General features: G+C 36.0%; 2 protein-coding genes across 6 annotated transcripts in view; one reads left to right on the top strand and one right to left on the bottom strand.

Annotated features, from left to right (window-relative positions):
* Window positions 1-15,942, top strand: part of ALG6 (ALG6 alpha-1,3-glucosyltransferase) — a 58,165-nt gene extending 42,223 nt beyond the window's left edge. The window contains exons 13-15 of the mRNA XM_057717532.1: window positions 7,836-7,904; window positions 8,025-8,223; window positions 14,871-15,942. Of these exons, the coding sequence (XP_057573515.1) occupies window positions 7,836-7,904; window positions 8,025-8,223; window positions 14,871-15,068 (466 nt within the window). The 3' untranslated portion in view covers window positions 15,069-15,942. The remainder of the gene's footprint in view (window positions 1-7,835; window positions 7,905-8,024; window positions 8,224-14,870) is intronic.
* A 77-nt stretch (window positions 15,943-16,019) lies between these two features.
* ITGB3BP (integrin subunit beta 3 binding protein) overlaps window positions 16,020-27,460 on the bottom strand; it is a 94,545-nt gene continuing 83,104 nt past the window's right edge. Inside the window, exons 8-10 of one of the 5 annotated variants that reach the window (XR_009050223.1) lie at window positions 24,264-24,314; window positions 18,894-19,017; window positions 16,020-16,416 (exon numbers count right to left, since the gene is read on the bottom strand). Coding sequence is in view for 3 of the 5 variants with exons in the window: in XM_057717490.1 (XP_057573473.1) it covers window positions 19,010-19,017; window positions 24,264-24,314 (59 nt within the window). In the remaining 2 variants the exon portion in view is untranslated. The other 4 variants (XR_009050222.1, XM_057717490.1, XM_057717510.1 and 1 more) reach the window with 4 other exon arrangements.

Below are 27,460 nucleotides of genomic sequence, written 5' to 3'. Positions count from 1 at the left end.
ACAAAATAGTCTAGTACCACAGCAGCCTGGAGGGCCAGCTTAATTTTATCCCTCAAAGTCTAAACTTGAGTTAGATCTGACCACCGTTATGTGAGGCTAGGCTGATGGTACACAAATCCTAGTGCCAGGGGATGGAACTGTGGAGAGGTATTGCTTTCAAACATGTTTAATTTTTCCCAGGATTTCTACCCCATAGAAAGGAGCTCAATCAGTGACCTATAATCTGACCAGATTAGCTCTTGGGCCCTGCATTTCTGAGAGTTCATACTTTATAACTCTACCTAGATTATTTATAACAGTGAGTGACTTTAGTATAATTTTGATAAAGTATTTTAAAGTTAACATTAAAAGTTCCTCTTGACCTGGTTCCAGCTAATCTATCATTAAATAAATATTTCATTCAATAAATATTTATTGAGGGCCTACTATTTGCCAGATACTGTTCTGTGTACTTGGAATATATCGGTGAACAAAAGAGACAAAAATCCTTACTTTCTTAGCTTTCATTCTTAAGGACAGACACTAATAATTAAATAAAAATAAATTAAATGGTGTGTTAGAAGGTAATAAAAGCCATGAAGGATACATAAAAGAGGATAAGGAAAGTTGGGAACATAACTGGAGGTGGGGGTATGGGAGTAAGTGCAGGTTGCAATTTTAAACAAGGATGTTGGGGTAGGCCTTGTTGAGGAGATACTTGAGTGGACTGGAGGAGGTGAGGGTTAGCCAAGTGGATATCTGGGAGAATAACATTTTAGACAGCCAGTGCCAAGGCCCAAAGATGGGAATATGCATGGTATATTTAGGGAACAATAGAATGGCCAGTGTGGCCATAGTAGAATGGTCAAGGCAGGAAATAATAGGTGAAGTTAAAGAGGTAACAGGGATGCAAATTATATGGGATCTTATAGGCCATATTGGGAACTTTGGCTTTTATTCTGAAGGAAATGGGGAGCCATGGAAGGGTTTTGAGGAAGAAGCATGATCTGACTTGATATGTTAAAAGGATCACTCTGCTTATCAAATTATACATGTTCAATATGTGCAGTTACTTGTATATCAGTTATACCTCAATAAAGCTGTTAAAAAATAAAATGATCATTCTGGTGGCAGGTCAAGAATAGATTGTACAGAGCAAGGGTAGAAAATGTAGAGAACGTTTAGAAGGCAATCACTATTATCCAGGTGAAAGATGGTGGTGATTGGGACCAAGATGGTAATAATGGAAGAGGTGAGAAGTGGTCAGTAGAGCCTGAAGGTTTCCTGATGATTTGGATGTAGCATGTGAGAGAAAGAGAAAAATGAAAGGTGTGTTCATGGTCTTTGGCCTGGAATGGGAAGGATGGAGTGGCCATTGACTGAAATGGGGAAGATTGCAAGTGGAGCAGGATTACACTAGATGTGAACAAGGCGGGAGGTTCCCAAGTTCAGTGCTGGACATGTCTTTGGACCTCAAGTGGAGGTGTTGAGTTAGTATTTAAATACAAGTCTGGGTTGGATATGTGAGTGAAGTCCAGAGAAAGATTGAGCCGGAGACATAAATTTAGTAGTTTCTCAGTAGAGATGACATTTAAAGTCATGAGACTGGATGAGATCACCAAGGGAGGAAGTGAGTATAGACAGAGAAGAATACCAGAGACTGAGTCCTGGGCCGCACAATATTAAGAAGTCTGGGAGAAGAGGCAAATGGGAATGGCTAACGAAGTAGGATGCAGACCACAAGAGTTGGTGTCCTGGAAGCTGAGTAAAGAAGGTATTTTAAGGACACAAGGTCCCCCGTCTTATTAACTCAAAATGGTTTAGACTTAAATATAAGGCCTGAAACTATAAAACTTGTAGAAGAAAACATAGGGGCAAAGCTCACTGACATTGTTCTTGGCAGTGATTTTTTGGATATGACACCAAAAGGAGAAGGAACAAAAGCAAAAATAAATAATTGGGACAACATCACACTAAAAAGTTTCTGCACAGCAAAAGAAATAACTAACAAAATGAAAACGCAACCTATGGAATGGCAGGAAATATTTATAAATCATGTATCTGATAAAGGGTTAATTATCCAAAGTATATAATGAACTCATACAACTCAGTAGTAGAAAAAAACAAATAATCCCAAGGACCTGAGTAGGTATTTTTCCAAAGACTACAGATGGCCAGCTGGTACTTGAAAAGGTGCTCAACATCACTAATCATCAGCAAAATGCAAATCAAACCACAGTGAGATAGCACCCCACACCTGTTAGAATGGCTCTTATCAAAAAGACAAGAGATAACAAGTGCTGATGAGGATGTGGAGAAAAGGGAACCCTGTGCACTATTGGTGGGAATGTCAATTGGTGCAGCCACTATGGAAAACAGTATGGAGGTTTTTCAGAAAAATAAAAATAAAACGAACATATGATAGGTAGTTCAGGAATATATCTGAAGTAAATGAAATCACTGTCTTGAAGAGGTATCTTTACCCCTGTGTTCTTCACAGCATTATTTGCAATAACCAAGACATGGAAACATGGAGGTGCCTGTCAACAGATGAATAAATACAGAAAATGGTGTATTACACCCCCCCGCACACACACACAGAGGAATATTATTCAGCCATAAAAAAGAAGGAAATCCTGGGGACTTCCCTGGCAGTCCAGTGGTTAGGACTCCACACTTCCACCGCAGGGGGCATGGGTTTGATCCCTGGTCAGGGATCTGAGATCCCACATGCTGTGCCGTGGTGCAGCCAGAAAAAAAAAAAAAAAGAAGAAGGACATTTGCAACAACATGGATGAACCTTGAGGGCACATACTAAATGAAGTAAGTCAGACAGACAAATACTGTATGATCTCACTTAAATGAGGAATGTTGAGTCATAGAAGCATCGAAACTGAACTCACAGAAACTGAGTAAGTTGGTGGTTGCCTGGGGTGGGGGGGAAATGGGTGAAGGTGGTTCAAGAGTACAAACTTACAGTTAAAAGATGAATAAGTTCTGGGGATCTAATGTACAGTGTACACTGTAGTTGGCTGTAGTTAGCGAAAGTTAACAAGTCCCCTACCTACAAACCTTCAAGTTGCGAACTTTCAAAGATGCGAACGAACTTTCAAAGATGCGAACGTGTGTTCCATCAACGTCAGGCGTGAGTGACACTGCAGCTGGCCCTCCGTCTCCTATTGCCGACAATCCTTCAGCTCCACCATCTCCCACCTCCTCTCCCTCCTCCAGTCAGTAACTCTTCTTGCCTGTGCACTGGATGCCAGCCCTCTATGCCAGCTATTGTACTGTACTACTTTACTTTTCAAGATACTGTACTGTAAGATTAAAAATATTTTATTTTGGTGTTTTTTAAAATGTATTATTTGTGTGAAAAGTATTATAAACCTATTACAGTACACTACTATATAGCCAATTGAGTTAGTTGGGTACCTAGGCTAACTTTTTAGACTTAAAAACAAATTGGACTGCAAACGTGCTCTTGAAACAGAACTTGTTCATGTGTAGGGGGCTTAGTGTATTGTATACTTGAAAGTTCCCAGGAGAGTAGATCTTAAAAGTTCTCACCACAGACACACACACAGGTACACACACACACACACACAAAAGTTAACTTTAAGTTGATGGATGTGTTAATGAACCTTATTGTGGTAATCATTTTGCAATATATATATCAAATCATCGCATTATACACTTTGTTCACATTGTACAATGTTTTAAGTCAATTACATCTCAATAAAACTGGGGTAAAAAGGACGTGAGGTGATCAGTTGTATCAGATGCTGTTAATAGGTCAAATAAGATGAGGGTTAAGAATAGACTATTTGCCATAGTGAAATGGAAGTCACTGGTGACTTTGAAAAGGCTAGTGTTGGTAGAAAAATCAGGAAAAAGCCTGATTAGGGTGGGTTTAGGACATAATGAGAAGAGAAGAATGGAAGACAAGTATACATAATTTTTTGAAATATATATATATATATTTAAGTATATATCATATATATGAAAAATGGTGAAATACACCATTAGTACATTCACAGTGTTGTATAACCACCACCACTATTTACAGAGTATTATCATCACCCCAGAAGGAAACCCTGTACCCAGTAAGCAGTCATTCCCCACTCTCCCCTCCCCCTAATCCTTGTAACCACTAATATGCTTTGTCTCTGTGGAGTTGCCTATTTTGGATATTTCATGTAAATGGAATCATAAAATAATTTGTGACCTCTTTCACTTAGCATAATATTTTCAAAGTTCATCCATGTTGTACCATGTATCAGTATGTCATTCATTTTTATGCTGAATAATATTGTATCGTATGGATAGACTACATTTTGTTTGTCCATGCATCAGTTGATGGGCATTTTGGGTTGTTTTCATCTTTTGGCTATCGGAAATAGTGCCACTATGAACATTTACCTGTAGGTTTTGTTTGAATACTTGTTTTCAGTTCTCTTGGATCTAACCTAGGAGTGGAATTTCTGGGTCATATAATAATTCTGTAGACATTGAGGAACCACCAAACTAATTTCCACAGAAGGTATGCCATCTTACATTGCCACCAGTAGTTATGTGTTTCAATTTCTCTACACCCTTGTCAGCACTTGTTATTGTGTTTTTATTTTTGTTTTTGCCATCCTAGTAGGTATGAAATGATATCTCACTGTGGTTCTGATTTGCATTACACTAACGACTAATGATGTTGAGCATCTTTTTATGTCCTAGTTGGCAATATGTATATCTTCTTCAGAGAAATGCCCACTATTTAAGTCCTTTGTCCAATTTTTAAGTGGTTGTTTGAGTTTTAGAAGTTCTTTATTTATTCTAGGTATTAAACCATTAATAGATATATGATTAAAAATTCATTCTTTGGATTTTCTTGATAGTGTTCTTTGATGCACAGAATTGTTAATTTTGATGAAGTCCAGTTTATCTGTTGTTTCTTTTGTTGCTTGTGCTTTTGAAGTTGTATCTAACAAACCATTGCCAAATCCAAGGTAATGTTTACCCTCATATTTCTTCTAAGAACTTATGGATTTAGCTCTTATATTTAGATCTTTGACCCATTTTGATTTCATTTTTATATATGGTGTGAAATAGGTAGGCAGTTCTTTAAATGAGTTTTGCTGAAAAGGGGAGCAGAGAAATTGAGCAATAACTGGTAGAGAAAGTGGAGTCAAAAGAGGTTTATTATTTGTTTTAAGATAGGAGAGAGAGTGGCATGGGAATGATCGGTAGAGAGGGAACGTTGATAACGTGGGAGAGGTAAGGGTTGCTGGAGCAGTGTCCTTCAGAGATGGAGGTGGAGTAGGATTAGAACACAATGGAAGGATTGGCTGTGGACAGATGCATGAATCTTAATGAAAAGAGGGAACACTATATCAGTACAGATGATGGGAAGAGAGTAGATGTGATGATGACATCTGTGAAAGTTCTCCTTTAATTGCTTCGGTTTTCTTATTGAAATGGAAGGCAAAGTCATTAGGCAAGAGTGGGTTAGAATTGTTGGGAATATGAGAAGAGAGAAGTTGTGAATTACCTTTCTAAGGAGACACAGAGTATGAACAGACTAGGGAAAAATATATAGTAATTGCTGGACACTTGAATATCATAATCATGTATTTAAAGTGAGAACAGTGAGTGTGGCTAAATGTTTTCCTCCAGAGCGGTTGCTCAGTAAGGCTGGAGTAAGTGAAGGTGGAGAGTTGGGTATTTCCAGGTTTATGGTTTTGTTTAGTGAGGATAACTCGCTTGGGATTTGAGAGTGAATACGTGGGAGTGATTGTAATGAATGATCGTAGAATTTAACCTGGGTAAGAAGGGAAAAGGACATCAAATTAGTGAGGCACAGTGAAAATGTGCTAGGAACAATAGATTGAAGGTCTTGGTGGAGATTGTTGGAGTATTGGAAAGGTAGGAAATAGTAGTCAGAATGCAGCTGATGAGTTGTGACTATGGAGGGCTTACAGTCTAGTGTATGACCCTAAGCGTAGGATTGAAGATGAGATCACTAGAAGAGAGGAGTTCCAGCCAATGGGAGGTCTGGGTGTTGGAAGATATCTATGTGTATGTTAAAATTGCTAAGAGTTGAGATGAATAGGGTTGTAGACAGTTACAGTGTGTAAGGAGTTGAAATTGTTGAGTAATGAGGGGAGTGACCCTTGAGGCTGGTGGATGATAACAAAGAGAGGAATAGTAGGGGATGTAAAGCCTGATGACAGGAGATTCAAAGCTGGAGACAGAGTGAGGAGAGGGAGAGTAGTGTGGAAGCAGCAATAAAGAGCAAACAAGTTATCTCCCTTCTCTGGACCTTTAGATTGTTTGAAGCCTGTGGAAACAACAACAGTAGCATAGCAGGCACAACTGAGTGGGCAGAGGGGCAGCATTCTTCTTAGTGGGAGAGAACCAGGATTTGTTTTGAACAAGGTGGTGAAAGGAAGGGTTTAGCGCAGAGGTTGAGGATGTAGGCGATTTTGCTGCTTGATTATAAATAGTAAGTACCTAGAAGTTAAGAGCTGAGCTATATTCATCACTGCATTCCTTTCAGAGCAGTACTTTTACATAATATGTTTTCAAGAAATGCTTATTTCAGTAAATGAATACTGAATGATTAAATGGGAAAGAATTAAGATCCAGAAAGAGAAGATGTTTCCTGAGCACCTACTATGTGCTTATAATTAACAAGAATACATTCGGACTATAAAAGCATAAAGCAATGAAATTGAAAGTCCTCTAATATTTTCTTTAAGGGCAGTAGTTTTCAATCAGTTAATAATCCCAGGCCTCACATCTCATATTCTAGTTGACATGAGGAAAAGTCATCCTTTTAAAAAATAATACTCAAACCTTTTACAATAAGGAGACCAATAATAACAACAGCAGCAGCAAAAATAATTATTCAACAACTACCATCATTAGTAAAAAGTTATTTTTATTTTACTAAAAAATAAACACTAGATAATACTTGCAAAAGAGTTCTTTCAACTACTTAACGATCCAGGGTATTATTATTTTTTCCATTTACACATAAGAAAAAGGTTAAATTAATCATTTGTTCAAGGTGATACAGTAAGTAAGTGGCTGGGATGGGAGTAGGACTTAGGACTTCTGACTAGCCCCCTTCTTCTCGAGCATTGCCACAGTTGAATCCAGAAGGTAATGTGACCAGGGGTGGTGCTAAGGAGGTCACAGAGCTTGCACCTATGACCCTACACAGCTCTTTGATAAAGCTGGTGGTTCCATCTATTGGTGTTACGCTTCCTCTTCCTATACAATTGCTCTTTTCATGTAGCCTATTCCTACTCATTTTGTCCTTTTTTCTTCTACCATCATCAACCCTTTATAATTCTTCTTTGCCTCTGTTGTCCTCTCTTCAGTGGCAGACGATGATCCTGTCTTTTAGTTAACTTAGCTGAGTATTATGTCACATGAAAGATCACAGAAAAGAAGTTTGAAAACCACTGTAGCAAGTAGAATGTTCATATTTACCAAGTAGGGTGAAATATATGAAAAAGCTATTTTTCCCTGAATGTTCGGTTGTGTTTGTCTGATTCTTTCTTTAAGGTACTGTTTTTGTATGACAGAGAAAAAATGTTTCATTAATGGATACTGGAAGAAGCAGTTTTCCAGTTATTATGAGGAGCTGACACTTTCTCTGTGTCTAGATTCGTTTAGTTTGGATTGATAATTATAAAAAAGTGAATCAGTAGTCCCTATGGAAATGTTGCTGGCTGTGTTTTGTGGTTTTTGTTTTCTTTTAGCTACCTCAAAAATCAGATAAAATGTGTTCATAGTTTTACACATAAGGACTGAAATTATATTCTCTAAGATTAAAATATTTCTCTTTGTCATTTTAGACCAGTCTGCTTAGTTTTAAGTGAAATTCCTTTTATGTCTACTTGGTTTTTACTTGCGTCAACATTTAGGTGAGTCAAACCAATTTCCAGTATTTCTAGTACTTATAAACTCATTTAAAACTGTTTTACGAAGTGATTAGGGTTTGAATTGACAATTCTTTTTCATGTTTTTTCTGTTTTCCCATATAGTATGCTACCTCTTCTATTGAAGGATGGACTCCTAATGCCCTCAGTTGTGACAATGATGGCATTTTTCATAGCTTGTGCAACTTCTTTTTCAATATTTGAAAAGACTTCTGAAGAAGAACTGCAGTTGAAATCCTTTTCCACCTATGTTAGGAAATATTTTCCATGTTTTACATTTTTTCCCAGAATTATACAACATTCGGTAAGTTGTTTAGTTTTTAAGGAAAGGTACTATTTAAAAAAATTACTGTAATATATTTACTCTTTTGTAGCATTTGTGAGACATAATTCCCATAAATTCACCATAAAATCCACCCATTTGAAGCATGCAACTCAGTGTTTTAAGTAGGTACGCAAAGTTTTACAGCCATCGCCCTAACCTAATTTTAGATTATTTCCATCACCCCAAAAAGAAACCCTGTGCCCTTTAGCAGTCATTCCCCATTCCACCCTCACCCCTAATCCCAGCCTTGAACAACCACTGATCTACTTTCAGTCTCTATAGGTTTGCCTATCTGGACATTTCATATAAATGGAATATTTATATGAGATGTCCCCTTAGGGCTGGTATAGCAAAATACTACATCAGGTAGCTTAAACAACAGAAATTTATTTTCTCACAATTCTGGAGGCTAGAAATCCAAGATCAAGGTGACATTAGCATTGGTTTCTGGTGAGGCCTTTCTTCCTGGTTCGTAGGTGACCTTGCTATCTCCTCATGCGGCCTCGTGTGTGTGTGTGTGTGTGTGTGTGTGTGTGTGTGTAGAGAGTTCTTTGGTGTCTTTTTCTCTTCTTATAAGGACATCAGTCCTATCAGATTAGGGCCCCACCCTTAGGACTTCATTTAACCTTAATTTAATCTTACCTCCAAACGCAGTCACATTGGGACTTAGGGCTTCAACATACGAATTTTGCGGGGACACAGTTCAATCTGTCCCACGGAATCATACAAAATGTGGTCTTTGGTGACTGGCTTCTTTCACTTAGCATTTTTTTTTTTTAGAACTTTTATTGAGATACAGTTAACATACAATAAACTGCATATGTTTAGAGCATACAATTTGGTATCCCAATCTCCCAGTTCATTCCCCCCAACCCTCCCCACTTGGTGTCCATATGTTTGTTCTCTACATCTGTGTCTCTGTTTCCACCTTGCAAACCGGTTGATTTGTACCATTTTTCTATGTGTGTTAATATACGGTATTTGTTTTTCTCTTTCTGACTCACTTCAATCTGTATGACAGTCTCCAAGTCCATCCATGTCTCTAGAAATGTCCCAGTTTCCTTGCTTTTTACAGCTGAGTAATATTCCATTGTATATATGTACCACATCTTTTTTATCCGTTCATCTGTTGATGGACATTTAGGTTGCTTCCATGTCCTGGCTCTTGTAAATAGCGCTGCAATGAACATTGGAGTGCATGTGTCTTTCTGAATTATGGTGTTCTCTGGGTATATGCCTAGCAGTGGGATTCACTTAGCATGTTTTTGATTTTCGTGTTGTAGCATGTATCAATACTTCATTCCTTTTTATTGCCAATTCCATTACATAGATATACCACATTTTGTTTATCTGTTCTTCAGCGGATGGATGTTAGGTTGCTTCCATGTTTTGGCTGTTATGAATAATGCTGCTATGAAGATTTGTGTATAAGTTTACCAGTGCACATGTTTTCATTTCCTTCAAGTATATACCTAGGAGTGGTAGTTCTATGTTTAACATTTTGAGAAACTGCCAAACTGTTTTCCAAAGTGCTGCCTGATTCTACATTTCTAGCAGCAATATGTGAGGTTTCCAGTTTCTCCACATCCTTGACAGCAGTGGTTATTGTCTTTTTTAATTTTTACCCATCCTTTATTATAGCCACACAAAGTGGGTGTGAAGTGGTATCTCACTGTGGTTTTTGCATTTCCCTAGTATTGAGTATCTTTTTATAATTTTTTTGGAGAAATGCCTATTCAGATCCTTCGCCCAGTTTTTTTTTTTTTTGGCTACACGCCACAGCTTGTGGGATTTTAGTCCCCCAACTAGGGATCGAACCTAGGCCCTCGGCAGTGAAAGTGTAGAGTCCTAACCACTGGACCACCAGGGAATTCCCATCCTTTGTCCATTTTTAGTTGAGCTGTCTTTTAATTTTTGAGTTGTAAGAGTTCTCTATACTTTCTTCATAGAAGTCTCTTACTAAATTGCAAATATTTTCTCCCATTCTGTGGGTTGCACTTTGACTTTCTTGATGGTATCATTTGTAGCACAAACATTTTCATTTTTATGAAGTTTAATATATCTGGTTTTTCTTTTGTTTGTGCTTTTGGTGTCATATATCAGAAACTGTATAACCAGAGGTCATGAAGATTTACTCTTATGTTTTCTTTAAGAATTTTATAATTTTAATTATCTTTAGGGTATTGATTCATTTGGAGTTAATTTTGTGTATGGTATGAGGTAGGAGTCCAACTTTATTCACTTGTTCCAGCACCAATGAATTGTGTTTGTACCCTTGTAGAAAATCAACAGACCCTAAATATAAGGGTTTATTTCTGGACTCTCAATTCTGTTTCACTGATATATATTATCCTTATGCTGTTACCACACTGCATTGATTACTGTGGTTTTATGGTTAGTTTTGAAATTGAAAATGTGAGTCCACCACATTCTTCATTTTCAAGATTGTTTTAGCTATTCTATGTCCCTTGCATTTCCATATTCTTTTTAGGATCAGCTCATCAATTTCTCCAAAAAACCAGCTGAGATTTTGATAGGGATTGCTTTCAATATGTATTTAAATTTGTGGAGTATTGCCATCTTACCAAGATTTAGTCTTCCAAACCTATTAATATAGAATGTATTTCCATTTACTTATTCTTTAATTTCCTTCAACAATGTTGTGTAGTTTTTGGGGTGTAAGTCTCGCACTTCTTTTGTTAAATTCATTTCTAAGTATTAAGTGGAATTGTTTTCTTAATTTCATTTTCATAATGTTCATTGCTACTGCATAAAAATACAATTTATTTTTTTATATTGAACTTGTATTCTGTACTCTAAGTTTTTAGTGAATTCCTTATGATTTTCTATATACAAGATCATGTCATCTGTAAATCATGATAGTTTTATGTCTCCTCTTTAAAACCGTATGCCTTTTCTTTTCCTTGCCTCATTACCTGGCTAGACAGCTCCAGTACAGTGTTGAATACCACTGGGAAGAGTGGATGTCTTCTCTTTCTGGATCTTAGGGGGAAATCATCCAGTCTTTCAATATTAACTATGATTTAGTTGTGGGATTTTTATAGATGGCCTTTATTTGGTTAGGGAGTTCTAGTCCTACTTTGGATGTTTTTTATCATGAAAGGTGTTGGATTTTGTCAAATGCTTTTCCTGTGTCTAATGGTATTATCATGTGTTTTTTCCCTTTATTCTATCAATATATTACATTAATTGATTTTTGTGTATTGAACTAACCTTGCATTTTTGGGGTAAGTTCCACTTGATCATGGTATATAACCTTTCTTATATGCCACTTGCCCGGGTTGCCAGTATTTTATAGAATACTTTTGCATCTTATATTCATAGGGGATATTGGTCTATAGTTTTCTTTTTTGTGATGTCTTTGTATGGCTTTGGAATCAGACTTAATACTTGCCTCATGGAATGAGTTAGGAAGTGTTCCTTTTCTACTTTTGGGAAGAGTTTATGAAGGATTGGTATTAAATCTTCTAGAAACATTTGATATAATTTATCAGTGAAGCCATCCGTCCATTCCTAGACCTTTCTTCGTGGGATCTCAAAGATGACTAATTCAGGAGGGAGGGATAAAATAGGAGTATGGGATTAACAGATACAAACTACTGCACATAAAATAGATAAAACAAGGACTTACTGTATAGCACAGGGAATTATATTCAATATCTTGTAATAACCTATAATGGAAAATAATCTGAAAAAAAATACATATAACTGAATCACTTTGCTGTACACCTGAAACTAACACAATATTGTAAATCAACTGTACTTCAATATTAATTCTGTCTTTTGTTATAGGTCTATTCAGACTTTCTGTGACACAGTTTCAGTGGTGTGTCTTTCTGAGGATTTGTCCATTTCATCTATGTTATCTAATTTGTTGGCATACAGTTATTCATAATATTCCCTTATTATCCTTTTTTATTTTTATGTATGGTAAGGAGTGATATTCCTTTTTCATTCCTGACTTGGGGCATTTGCCCTTGGTCAATCTAGCTAAAGTTTGTTGGTTTCATTGATATTTTTACAGAACCAACTTTTGGTCATTGATTTTCTCTATTGTTTTTCTGTTTTCTATGACATTGATTTTGGTTCTAATTTTATCATACCCCTTTTCATGCTTGGGTTTGGTTTACTCTTTTTTTTTTTTTTTTAATTTATATATTTATTTACTTGGCTGTACTGGGTCTTGGTTGCAGCACCGGGGATCTTCGTTTGTGGTATGTGGGGAGTGTGGGATCTTCAGTGTGCCATGCAGGATCTCTAAGTTGCAGCATGTGGAATCTAGTTCCTTGACCGGGGATTGAACCTGGGCCCCCTCCATTGGGAGTGTGGAGTTTCAACTGCTGGACTACCAGGGAAGTCCCTGGTTTACTCTAATCTAGTTTCTTAAAGTTCAGGTTCAGGTGATTGATTTGAGACCTTTCTTCCATTTTTATATGGTCATTCAAACCCATACATAACCCCCGTGCCATTTTTAAGCAGTATTCCATAAACTTTGAAATGTAATGTATGTTTTTTAATTTAGTTAAAAATATAGTCTATTTCTTGTGATTTCTTCTTTGGTTCATGAATTATTTAGGCATTTGTTGTTCAGTTTCCAAATATCTGGGGATTTCCTTGACTACTTACTGTTTTTCTATTCTAATTTAATTCTAATGTATTTGGAGAACATACTTTGTATTATTTCTGTATTTTCAAATGTATTGACTTTGTTAATTTCTCCCTCATTTTTGAAGAGTATTTTTGCTATTTCTTTCAGCAGTTTGAATATCATCCATCCATATATATATGTTTAATTTTAGATGCTTATTAGATACCCAGGTGGAGACTTTTAAGGAGAACTTGGATATATGAGTCTGGAGTTTAGGGGAGAGGTCCAGGCTGGAGACCGTAATTTGAGTCTTCAGTATATAGATAGTAATTAAAGTTGTGTCACTGGATGAGCTCACCAAAGGTGTGATTGTAGATTGAGAAGGAACTATTGATTGAAAGTTGTCTGAGAAAGATTAACTAGTGAGGTGGGAGGAAAAATGAGAGTATGATGTCATGGAAGCCAAGTGAAGGAAGGGTTTCAAGATGGCAGTGATGTGTTATTTCAAATGCTGCTGACAGATCAGATAAAGCAGTAAGAATTGACCATTGGGTTTAGTTTAGTGGAGGTCATATGGATCTTTGACCAAGACAGTTTCATTGGAGTGACTGGAGTGAAAGCCTAATTCGTGTGGGTTCACTAATGAATGGGAAATTGGACACAGCAAGTTATAGTTAGCTCTTTTAGGAAACTTTGTTGTAAATAGAAGCAGGTAAATTGGGTAATGGCTGGAGTTTAACAGTGATTCAGGATCATAGTATCATGACATTTTAGTCAGTCCTGTATTTCTTAAGTTTGAAACCTTTGATTTGATGATTTCACTTTAGAAATTTTCATTCTCCACTAGGGTTGACTCAGATTTTCCCTTTGGAGGATACTTGCAGACTATTTATACTTGTTTGTAAGTCTCTGTGGCTTCCATCCTTCCCACTCTCCCATCTGGAATGATCACTGCATTACTCTCTTTTCAGGTCTTACCAATTCTGTCATAATCTAGCCATTAAAGCATCTTTCAGGGTTCCATTTATGTCCCACTTCTTCATGAAAGTCACTGACTGCAGTTTCTCACTGCTTGTTTTCTACACTTATCAAGCAGCTTCTGTGTCCTTGTCTGGCTGGTCCTTGTCTCACAGTATACAGCTACATTGTCCAGTATGGTAGACATTAGACACATGTGGATTTAAGCTTAGTTAAAATTAAATAAAATAAAAAATTCAGCTCCTCAGTCACAGCAGGCACATTTCAAATGCTCAGTAGCTGTATGTGGTTAGCAGCTACTATTTTAGAGTACACAGATATAGAACATTTCCATCACTGCAGAAAGTTCTATGGTACAGTGAAGGTCTAGAGAAGGAAACTGCTACACAATTACAATAAATGCCGTAATTATGTCTATTACTCATCTTGACATTTAATAAAATGTGACTTTGTGGTTTTATTTAACTACTTCATGCACTCCCCCTAAGTTGGAAGCTCTTTGAGACCAGAGGACATTTTCTTTTCATGTGCCCCACCATGCTTTTACTACAGCACTATTTCAATGAAAGTATTCAGTGAATATGAATTGCAATTTTGCATTTGCTGTAGAAAACTTTTTTATAGATGAATTCTTAGATTAACTTAGAATTTTATATCCCATAGGGTCCTGGAGCATGCTGTGAATTTATCCTGACTAGCAATATTATCTGTTCCAGATACCTTTTTTCAGTGCTTGGGTGATATGAAGTATAAGATAGGGGTTCTCAGGCTTTGGCTACACATGGGAATTGCTTGGAGAGCCTACCACAGAAACTCTAATTTAATTGGTCTGGGATGTGGTCTGAGAATTGAGACTTTTTTAAAACTCTCAGATGACTCTTACATACAGCCTAGGTTGATATCCATTAGTATAAGAGATTGAACCCCCAGCTTTCCCCTTCAGTTCTGCTCATTTGCAACTATAAATCAATGTTACCGGAACATTTAAATGTTATCTTTTATACTGTACAGTTAACTTTTTTTTTTCCCGTCCTTACAGTTTCTTATCTCAGTAATCACTATGGTCCTTCTGACACTGATGACTGTCACACTGGATCCTCCTCTGAAACTACCAGACTTATTTTCTGTATTGGTGTGTTTTGTATCCTGCTTAAACTTCCTGTTCTTCTTGGTGTACTTTAACATTATAATCATGTGGGATTCCAAAAATGGAAGAAATCAGAAGAAAATCAACTAGCTACATCCCCAGAGAAATGTGAAAATGTTAATAGTGCTACAAGTTTTTGTGAACTTTTTGCTGTGTATAAAAGAAATGATCATTTTGAGAATCATGGAATTATAGGAAAGGAAATGGTGGAAAGTCATTGTCTATACAAAATAAATGTAAATGGGTATCAAAGCAATGGAGGCTTTTATTTTCTAACTACTGGGTGGCCAAGAAATATTGTAGTTTTATTAAATTCACAGTTAGGGAAAATAGAGAAACATGCCGTTAATCTCAGTGTTTATAATTTGTTGTTCTGAAAAAAATCTGCAAATACAGTGAGCTTAATGGGAGAATTTAGCACCTTATTTTTTGAAGGAAATCATTAATTTTGGTATTCAGATTTAGTTTTCCTTACATTTTAGAATGCTTTAGAAGTTAAATCTCAGGGATTAAATTTGTGATAACCTTTTAAATTACTATTAGAAGGCAATTAAAACTGTTTAAAGTTTGAACATGCCTTATTACATGTGCAAATTTGAATTTTTTTTAGCAAGGCAGAGATTAAACTGTGTTCTTATTTATTTCCAAGAACTCTGATTTACCTGAATGCAATTTAACAATGAATTTTCGTGAATTTAAATCTATGTGGTTTGAATGAAGTCTTTTTAATTACTCATGATGATTAGTTCTAAACTTTCAGGATGATTCTGTTTAAGTTAAATGGCCTTATACAGGGTTCATCCTTCTGTTCTTCTTTGTTATGACATGGTTCAAGGTTACCAATGCCATAAGCGTTGATCTATATATCATGCTTCATGTTAACTAAGACCTGTTAATAACTGTATCACTCTATATTAGACACCCATCTTTCCTATAGTATTCAACTGGTAAAAGTAATTTATTATAGCCATGTTATAGATTCTCACGTAAAGATATGTTTTCTTTAGTCTCTGTAATAAAAATAATCATTTCCCCATCAACCTATGTTTTTTAATGAATATATTTCTTTAATAAGACAGCCATTAAAGCATAAGTGGTGGTATATTTTAAAACAATGTAAGCCAAACACATATACACAGATAAAGAAAATTTGGTTTTAGACACAGACTCCTACAGGCTGATGCAACAAGGTATATGTTTTTAAGTCTAGTAAAGGAAGTGAGAAGTATTTCTTTCTCAAAGCAAATGTGCATAAAGACTCAAAGGGCAGGTCAGCACAGAAAAGCAGCCTTGAATCGCTGCCGAATCAGCAGGAACGTTGCTGTCCATGGTCACCATCTGTAATCACTGTGCCCAAATGTCAGCATCTTGGCTGGCTGGTGTAGTCTTCTTTTTTATTTTTTGTAATAGAATACTTACATTTAATACAGGATGTTGACTTAAATCAATGATGAATAGTTGGAATAGAGAAACATTATTTGAAAATGAAAGTATTAAACATTAGTAAAATAGAATGCACTCATATTCAAAGGTATCTTACAGGTAAATTCTAAATAAAAATACATTTCCAGATGATTTAATCTAGCCATATGGAGTTACACTGTAGCTTTAATGGAGAGTTGTAGCAATTATCTCATAAGTCAGGTATCTCTTATATCTATTAGAAACCAGTTTAAGAAGAGTCCACTTTGAACTTTGAGAGACTAAGTACCAAAATAATAAAAATGTCCAGTGATGAATTAAGATCATAGAAATTGCCAATTCCAAAGCATTTCTCTCAGCCACATTCAGGATTATAGGAATATTTTAATATTAAGATATTTGGTTTATATAAAAATATTAAAGACTTCTTACTTTATTCACTAATATACCTGTCAAAAAATGATCTCTTCTAAGTTATTTTCAAGTTCATTTTAGAGGGAAGGGCTGTTTCTGAAAAATGCAGTTTTCTCTGTTGCCAATAAACTTAGGTTTGCTTCTTAAAATGAAGAGAATAGGTATATGTTCATGTATCAAATATGAGGCAACAGAAGTCATTTTGTCTTGAAGCCTTAGGGAGGGGAGAAAAATCCCCGATGTAGCATTCTGTCCAAATGATAAACCACAGCAAAGTGAGTGAAACATTTACAAAAGTCAAGGCAGCCAAAGGAGCCTCTCTGTTCAATAGAAAAAGAGTAAGAGATGGATAGGATGTAACTAAATAATGGTTGGAGTAACACAATGGTTTCAAGTCTCAATTGGTCCCTCTCTTCTCTTATGTTCATTGGAAGATCAGGGCCAAGTGTATACCCGCCTTCTACCCAACCCCCCCCCAATGTAAACATTAGTTTTATGTGTGGATCTTTCTGCTTTGTCCTTCATGTGGCCTCCAAAGGTGATAAAGCGAGAGTCATCTGATATACAATGAAGAGAACTGGGAAATGATTCTTAGCCGACCCAGCTGTTCTGAAAGGCAAAAAGCTTAGTATATCAAGAGGTCAAACATATAGTAACTGGTTTAATAGCATTAAGCACACAGCTACATAACTTGGATTACATATGAAGCCCTTAACCCTTCATTTCCTGACTAACGTAGGTTTCTTTATATGTTTTGGCTTACATTCCAAGTTTAGTCTTCAATGGTAGAACACAAAGGAATTATCCTTTTTGGTATATTTTAAGTAATGTCCTATTATGAGGACTGTATCACAAAGTATCCTTAATATTTAGCAGATTATCTTAAAAACCTTATTTAAATAGTACCAATAAAATCACTAGTGAAGGCAATTAGTTTTATTAATTGAGGTACTGTTTAGTATCATTTCAATGAATTATTTTTAAAAAATAACTCATTTTAAGAGGTGAATCTGGGGCTTCCTAGGTGGTGCAGTGGTTAGGAGTCCGCCTGCCAAAGCAGGGGACATGGGTTCGATTCCTGCTCCAGGAAGATCCCACATGCCGCGGAGCAACAACTAAGCCCGTGTGCCACAACAACAACAACAAAAAAAAAGAGGTGAATCTGAAATTTCTCTAAATGGAAAATTAGTTATTTGAAGCTTAATTTGTTAAATTTTGTTTCAAATTTTTCATATAGTATTTTTGTTTTCATGATACAGTGAATTAAATGACATGGTAATATCTTATACAAATTTTGTCAAGATGTAATTTGTATAAGATATTATACAAGGGAATAGCACTTTTCCCCCCTGTGGAAATGGTCAAAGTATAGAAGTTTAAAAAAAAAATGTGTTATCAAATTATAACACACTCTGTGATTTCTCTTCCCCTTTATTTTGTGATAGCACAAACAGATGATGATACAAAACAATACTATAGAAAATTAAAAATTTAAACTAATGCTTCAAAATAGTTTGGAGGGGATAGCATATTGCCCCATGAGATAGGTCTTTTCTTTAAATTCAGTAGTCTTGTAGTTCAGTTTAAAAACAACTTCATATTTAAATGTCTATACTGAAAAATGCATTCAAATACTTTATATAAGATGTGAAAATTTTAAAACTGAAAATATTTTTTCTCTTCAAGCATAAGAATAACTAGAATATAATAAAAACTCATCTCATCCCTGAGGTAGTAGCTAAAAAAGACTTATAAATTTTAAAAGCTTTCAAAACAATCTAATTAATACATACCTGGGGCTTTAAATTGGAAAACTGGTACCCAATTCCACTCACCATGAGATTTAATCTGAGTTTTAAAATACCAATGATGCCACTTTTATAAATGCTTTATTAAGTCTATCCACAAACACTAAAAGTCTACAGAAGCATATGAGATACAGATATAAGTCAAGATCCTCTTCTACATGTTGGCTTACTTTAAAGGGTCCAGAAGAAATGTATTATTTACATTGAGATTATCTACTGGTGTGTGTAGAAAGTTTAAATTAGCTGCAAGAAATTTTATCTAGACACGCACCTGCCTGTGCTATGATCTGGTATTTACTGGGCAGATTAATTACAAACATTTCTTCTGTTCCTTTAAATATGATCAGACAGATACAGAAGTTGACATTCATAGCGAGTGCATTTCTTCTAAATGCCTGCAGGATAAAAAAGATGATTATTAAATCATCAAGAATTAGTTTCCAAATTAACATGCATCTCATACATGACTTAAGAAATGATTTAAACACCCATTTATTATGAAATTTGGTACCCAGTTTAGTTAGGTACTGGTAATCTCTCATTTGCTTATATTAGAGTCTTCAAAGCAGGATTCACCTTCACAAATAACTGTCAATATGACTACTCTGACATAGCACTCTTCCCTTTATGTGAAGATGGATTTGAGATACTTGAGAGTTCTAAAACTCCAACATGACCTAATGAAAACACCAAATCTTACATGCCTTTTGTCTATAAGCCTTTAGGGCCTTTCAGCAGGTGTTTCCTCTAACAGCTGCCCCCCCAAAAAAGAGACAGTCTTTACTGACATTCCTATTCAGAGTATGTCCCTCTGGGGACTCCTAGTGGTGACAGAAGTTCTTGTCTATTTGGCCTTAGGACCCTTGCGTGAGTGGAAGCCTTTGAAAAAAGCACCCAATGGAAACTGATGGTATTTATTCCACAGGGCACGTGGACCCTTTACTTCCTCAAATATCCCTTCCTGGCTTATATTGGCAGCTATGAATAAGTAATACATGGTGGGCCCCTATACTTCCCTATTCCTGACAGTCCACATATAGTCTTGTCCTGCAAGAAGACAGGTTGCCAACTTGACAACCAGCTTCTGCCAACTCATGAGTTGAGTCTGGTCTGAATATCAATAGAAGATTTTAAGCATTCTAGTGTTCACTTAATATCCTTATAGGTTGTTGATATACAGTTATCAGAACTAATAATACTGTGGAGGAAAGGAAGACTGCCATTTATTAAATAGTTACTATGGGAAAGGTACTAATTAACCTAATTATTTTAATTAATTTATTTTTATTTTTTTGGCCACACTGTGCAGCTTGTGGGATCTTAGTTCCCTGACCAGGGATTGAACCCAGACCCTGGCAGTGAAAGTGCCAAGTCCTAACCACTGGACCGCCAGGGAATTCCCTAAGCTACTTTATATAATCCACAAGGTAAATATCATCAGTCCCATTTTATAATTAATGTTTTGGGAACCGAGTGCCTTGTTAAAGGCCATGCAGCTAAGTAGGTAGCAGAGCTGGTGCTAGCCATCTAATCCAAATCTCATTCTCTGTTACAATGCCAGGCCCTGCAAAGAAGTCTCATCAATTGATCATGGCTGCCAGGACAGTTGTGTTGAGAAAGATTCTGAGGCCAAATTCAGGATCCTGCAAAAATCAATCCTTTGGTCAGTGTGATGTATATCACAGCACAAGAGTAGGGAGCAGCAGCATGTTATCTCTACACTGTCATGCTGGTTCTGGAGATGAAGACACCAGAACACAAATGAAAAGAAATTTAGATACAGTGATGCAGTTCATGAGCAGTATTTTGACATAATTCATCCTTCATAAAGCAATTATACTCTTTCTAAAACAGATTTTGGATTGTTACTTCCTTAATAATCTTCACTGGTCCATTTCTGCCTAATGAATAAAGTCTGAACTTATTAGTCTGGTGATCAAAACTGTCAAGGATGTCTGGAATCTACTGTTCAATCATTCTGCTTCTCTACCTTTTTTGTTCATGTTGTTCTGTCTGCCTAGAATGTTTACACAGCCTCTCAACATTACCCATTTTTCAAATCCCAGCTTCCTCGTAAAATACAGTTTCCATTACTAGGGTCTGGATGGCCCTCTGTTAGAGATTATGTAGATGGAATAACTAGAGCTGATTTTAAAATCATGAACTCTTAAATAATGACCTAATCACTCTATCCTGAGGCAGTCTACGTTGTTTATTCCTATACTACTTCTTACTCATTTGGTATTTAGAGTAGAGAAGAATGTTTACACTCCTCAGTCTGAAGAGGAAGAAACTTCGTCAACTCTTCTGCTCCCTATAGCCCATGGGAAAGCGACAAATTTGACGGACTGCAGTCCAGAACAGCAGTCCACATCTTACTAGTCATATTTGGTCACTATTCTTACACAACACTCTTCTTTCCCACTACTTAGTTTCCCTTTCACTGTCTGTCTACTCGCAAGTCCAGTTGGCCTTTGTGCTTCTTAATTTCATGTTGTAAGAAGACCAGCCCATTCTCTCTCTCTCTTTTGCAACCAAGCATATAAGGCAGGTCTGTGGTCTTTACTGTTACAGAGACACACGGACTTCGGTCTATTTCAAACATCCAGCTTTCTCCTCAGGTTCAGGAGAGCGCATGGAGTTCAAGATTTAGATTCAGTATGGGAGAGAGGAGATTCCACTTCTGCCTGAGTCCACATTAGTTACTCCAAGCTTCTACCAGAGGGCCTGCCATGTTGGAGGTTATTAATTCCTCCACTAATTAAGCTGATACTTTGATCCTCATTAGATTCATAATCCTTTTTTGTACTTGCTATTGGCCAGAATCCTGGAAAGAAGGGTCTGAACTTGAACCACTTATCATAGCTTGCCTTATATTATTATTGTTTCATGTATATAACAAATCTTATATCCTTAGCTTGAATGCTAGGTTGGCATTATGCAAAGTGATTTGTTTACACTAAACCTCACACTTTTGTTAACCAAGCGATTTAGTTACACTGTTTCTAAGAAATGTATCTCAGCATCCCTTGTTAACATTAGCCAAAATCATGCTTTCTCCGCCCCCTTTGCTGGTCTTTATACTGTCTGTGGCCTATAGGTTGCTGTCTCCCTTATGCACAGTCTCTCTTATTGTAACATTATTTTATAAATGCTTCACTTTTTAAAGGCTCTGGGAGTGAATTTATATGGGGTGCTTACCCCCACTGAACAATATAGGTCAGGAGGAATAATTGCTGAAGTGTGACAGAGGGCAGAAGCTGATGTGCAGACGGAATTTGGTCACAGTGGTGTCAGGGGTATTGTGACTGTCAGAGGTTTCTGGGGCATAGGATATCCTAAGTCATATCAAGTAAGTTATAAGCAGGTTTTGAACGATAGGTAAAATTCTGATGATAGGAGAAAAAGTATGCCAAGCAGAGGAGACAAGAACAAAGGTAAGGAAATGAGAAAGGTGCTTTCTGAGGAATGTATCTAGGTATGAATGGCAAATAACCTGGAGTGACTGAGGCACAAAGACAAATTAGAAAGCTAGCCGTGGTCAGATCAGGGAAGAGTTCTGAATGATGGTATAAATTTGGATTTTACTATGAATATGGTAGAGTGATACCTTCGAAAGCATAATTTGTTCAGTAGCAGGACAGACTGTAGGGAAATGAGAACAAACAGCAGAGAGACAGGTTACAATGGGGATGCAAATAATCTGGATGACAGGTAAGGAAGGAATAAACCAGTGCAGCGGACATGGAAAGAGGAAGTAAACATTTGGGGAAGTGATATGACTTGGCGGCAGTTTGGATGTGGGGACAAAGAGACAGAACTGTAAGGTTTTATCACTGGATGAATGTAATCCCTAGACAGGTACAATGAGGGACAATATGGGGGGATGAAACCAGCATTTCTGGGGAATAACGTATGGGAGCTGAGATTGTTTACAGCTCAGGAGGAAGATGACAAATAGATTTGGGAACCATATACACTAAGGTGAGAACTAGAGTCAAGGAATGGATGAGATCATGAAGAAAGTGCCCAAGGTAAGAAGAAAGCACGATCAAAAGAATCCAGGGAAATGTCTCAAAGTTAGTCAAGTACATTTCACTGTTATTTCTCTCTGTTGCTTCCCACTGAAAGGGAAGTTGACTGGTAGAGCAACCTTAATTCTTTCAAGTTTTTTGAAAGTACTATTCAAATTAAAGACTCAGAAAAACACCCCTATATGATGTTTTTTACTAGAATCCATGAACACAAAGCTATTCCCAGTACTCTTAAATTTCCCAAAAGTTCATTAATGAGACTGTCATATACTAAATGTGCATATTCATTTGCCAAATGTATAACTGTGAATATTTATGTGTGTATATAACTGTGTATTTATGATCACCACCTACTAGTTTGCTGTTGGATTTCTACAGGTCAGACATTTTATAAAACATTTAACCCTATAATGAATGAATGTGTGTATTTTTATATATATTATATACTTAAAACTTAATAGGATCTAAAACCTTTGCTCAGTCATGAAACCTGACATTCACTGATTACTAACTGATTACTACTGTGTAGTGGGCAAGAGCACAGGCTCTGGCACCAGACTACTTAGGATACTGGCTCTGTCTCTTAGGTGATTCTGGTACAAGGTGCTTAACCTCTTTGTGCCTCAGTCTCCTTACCTATACAATAAAGAAAATAACTCCCTCACCTAAGTTGTTGTGAAGGTTAAATGAGATGCATATAAAGTGCTTATAACAGTGCTCAATAAATATAAGCTATTATTATAAGCTATTATTTATTGTATACTACAGAATAAACATTTTAAGGAGTGAAAATGATACAATTTTCTGCAGAAGATGCTCTGCGAATATTTTTAAGACAGCTAGTTAGGAAGATAATCTTAATCACTTGAGATACCATTTCCAAAGGAATGTATTTTCAGTAGATAACAGAATTCTCTTTTTGCATTAATTTTTTTTTTCTGAGAGAAAACAGGCAACATCTGGTTAGCTTCTAAAAATCTTAATATTGATGCCACTAAGTCTGGGATAATGCTAGTTCTCACTGTGAACCTTCAGTTGCAGGTACACTAAACACTAATGTTACATCATGACTCAATGCTTCTAGCTAATATGTTACAGTAAGCTATTTATAAGTATACCATTTTCACTTGTTTTGCTGAATCCACAGGAATTGTTTTGAAGGAAAGGTACAACTAATTAATGTGTAATTATTTACTTAATTCAGCACATTTCAAAAATCACTGACTTGTTATATCTTGTTCAGTCAGATGTGCCCTACAGAAACTATAACCCACCTGTCACTATTTAGTTAGCTATTTTTACTAAAGGTACTCAATTAAGGGCCCTCTTTATATTCACTAAAAAATATGCTCTCTTTGAAAGCTAGCCTGGTAAGCTCAACAGTGCTGTCTTTCAGTTGGTCTCTAACTCATAGATCTTGTCAGACTGCCTTCCTATTATTTATGAGAATAGATTAAATATAATTTTAAATAATGCACCAAAGTGCATGTCTCTATTTTCTTTACAGACAATACCAAATTTGATAATATAATTAAAATATTCCCACCTGAAAAAAAAAAAAGTAAAATCTAACAAGGCTAAACTTAATTATAAAGGTGAAACAGTACCTTGGTTTAAAATGGTTTTAAGGAATTCATGGCTGTCCAGATCATATAATTCTATATCAAAGAAAAAAGTTGTTCTTTTTTTTTCTCAGAAAACAGTGCAAAGTAAGTTGTCATAGTATATGATCCAGAATAAATGCTGAATCAAAATGAAATTAAAATAAAGAACCTAAACATAAAGTTTTATTTTATATTATAAATAACACCTTGGGGCTATAAAGTCTTGTTTCAACATCCTACAGATTTGCCTGATTCTGTTTCATAACGTACATTTAAAAATTTAGGATGAAAACTGCCAAGAAACTTATTACTATAATGTGTGCTTATGTTTTACTATAATTACTCATCTTTTGTGCTAGGTTCTATAATCCTGAAGGCAGAACCAGGTCTGTCTTGTTTATTAATGTGTCCCCAATGCTAGGATAGTGCCTGGCTCCTAGCAGGCATTCAATAAATATTAAATGAATGAGGCATGTAAAGAAATAGCAATTTATAAGTACTTGAAAATATCTAGGTAATTCCTTTAAAAAATTCTTAGAGTGGCCATTTGTTTTTATTCGTTCACTGAACATGCACTGTGGACCTTCCATCCAGATTCTATACTAGACTCTGGGGCTACAGTGTAGAGATAAAGCTTTTGTTTGTTTGCCAAGGAGAAGCCCAGAGAGAGCCCTGTAACCAGACAATTAAAATACCCTACAACACAATATATTTATAAACATTCAGGCAAGTGTTATAGAAGCCTAGAAAATGAAGCTAAATTTAGCTTTTTACCTAGGCGAGCTGGGGAAAATTTCAAATGATGTGACATTGAAGGCTGACCTTAAGGAATGAGCAGGAGTTTGCTAGACAGAGAAGGAAAAAAGTGCAATCCAGGCAGAGACAGAAGTAGTAGAGAAGCCTCGAGTCCTGAAAGAGGGATTCCAGAGGACTGAAACAAATGGTGTGAACAGTGTGAATGAAAAAGACTTTCCTCCTATGTGAGGTCTGAGCTGAGGAAAAAAATCACCTAATATTTACTGATTGCCCGAGTCCTGCTTTTAACTATGTAATTAGTTGTATAACACTATGAATACTGCTTTATTATTATATAGATGTGTTTAAAATACAAAAACTACTTAGAGAATTTAACACTTTGAGGAGCTTTTCTGACTACTCTAAGAGTTAAAGTGGAAAAAAAATGTTCACCTGTCAGGTGACATAAAACCAATTTCTACTAAATGTGCCAGAATAATTTTTTTTCCACCTCAAGAACAGCTAGTCTTCAGTCTGTTCATTACTGTCTTTTTATAGTATTTTTATTTAATAAAACCTATTAAGACTACCATACAAATCTCTTTACTTATGCTTTTATCTTTTAACTGATCAATTTTTATATTGCTGACATCCCTTCTTCACCATTTGCTCATTTAAAAATTCATAGTATGTGAGATATGTCTCTGGAGAAAATGTCTATAAAATTTGTTACAGCTGGCAAATGTGTATGAGTCAGTGATAGCACATGACTAAATGCTTCACAGAAAATAAAATTTGTTTCTGTAGTAAGCAGAACTGTTTAAATGTTATTTATTTTTATGTTTCAAAGAAAATATATTGTGAAGTGTTGCATTGATTTAATACGCAACAATGTCTGTGTACACGCTGTAGAAGGAAAATTTATGAAACCTTTGCACAACTCCTTTAATTGAATTTTCCAAATCTCTCACCACACACAAATAATCAATATCTTCTGCAGAGAAAACCAGTCAGAATTATTACAGTCTTTCGTTTCAATTTTGTTGTCATCAGCACATACAGAGCACCTGGATATTTGTAATGTCTGATAGCAAGTTATTTACACCTCTTAAACACATAATTGCTATTAAATGAGTTAAAATCTATGGTTTAAAAAATTTTAACTGATTATTTAAAAGATAAAAGCATCATACTTCTAGTAAAGTATTAAAAAATTTAAATCATGGAAGAAATTATTTAAAAGCCTTTGAAAAGTAATAAACCAATTTGTTTTTCCTTAAATCCTAGACAAATCTCAAGTAAGCAGTCGAAATGTAGCCCTAAAACAGTGATGAATAGTGTAAAGCAAACGCATTAACATTATTAATAGGAAAAGGTATGACCCACATATAGCATATGTGACAACTGAATCCTTATAAAGAGGTGAGGACCACAGTTGTACATTAATGTGTATTTATGTCACCAAAACTAACATCTCTATTTTTCATCTTCAGATAAACTAAGAATGTTAAAGCATAAGGGAATTTTGGTTGTTTCTCCTAAAATTCATCATGTCTAAACTTCAAACCTCAGTGCTATTAATACTGGAGTATTTGTTTGAAAAAAGATATCGCTTAATGTTACAAAAGAAAAAAAGGGTAGTAGTTTTCTAGGAGTAAAATTATTTAGCTGATGTGGTGAATACTTTTTCAAGACTGAGTGGGGGAGGGCTTCCTAGGTGGCGCAGTGGTTAAGAATCCGCCTGCCAATGCAGGGGACACGGGTTCGATCCCTGCTCCAGGAAGACCCCACATGCCACAGAGCAACTAAGCCCGTGCGCCACAACTACTGAGCCTGCGCTTTAGAGCCCGTGAGCCCAACTATTGAGCCCATGTGCTGCAACTACTGAAGCCCACGCGCCTACAGCCCGTGCTCCGCAACAAGAGACGCCACGGCAATGAGAAGGCTGCGCACCACAACGAAGAGTAGCCCCCACTCACCACAACTAAAAAGAAAGCCCGTGCACAGCAAAAAAAGACCCAACACAGCCAATAAAATAAAAATAAATTTATAAAAAAAAAAAAAGACTGAGTGGGAGAAATAACAACATATTTTTAAGTTAAAAAATACTTCAGTGGGTGGTTAGAATGAAAAGGCAATATCAAACTATCTTATAGTCTTAGAACAGAAGGAGTGTAAAATTTGTCCTGTGGTCCAAGAATTTGGAAACTTCAAAATCCTATAACCAAGATGAATTTTACAATGCAAAAAGACAGTAAGTTAGCTAAAGAAAGCTGGAACATTATAGCTTGTACTTTTTCTTTTTAAGGCCAGTGCTGGAAATTCTGAAATATTTTGTATTACAAACAGCTGAAACAATCAACTTTTTTGAACAATGTTACGTTCAGATGGTTATACTTCATTTAAAATATGCATACTTCAACCTACACAATTATTCTCAAAACAGATAAAATATGTTTTGGACT

Source organism: Hippopotamus amphibius, chromosome 1 (genome assembly GCF_030028045.1).
Source record: "Hippopotamus amphibius kiboko isolate mHipAmp2 chromosome 1, mHipAmp2.hap2, whole genome shotgun sequence".
NCBI classification, from domain to species: domain Eukaryota; kingdom Metazoa; phylum Chordata; class Mammalia; order Artiodactyla; family Hippopotamidae; genus Hippopotamus; species Hippopotamus amphibius.
Note: the sequence above shows the minus strand (reverse complement) of the source record. Positions and strands in the feature narration are given on the sequence as shown.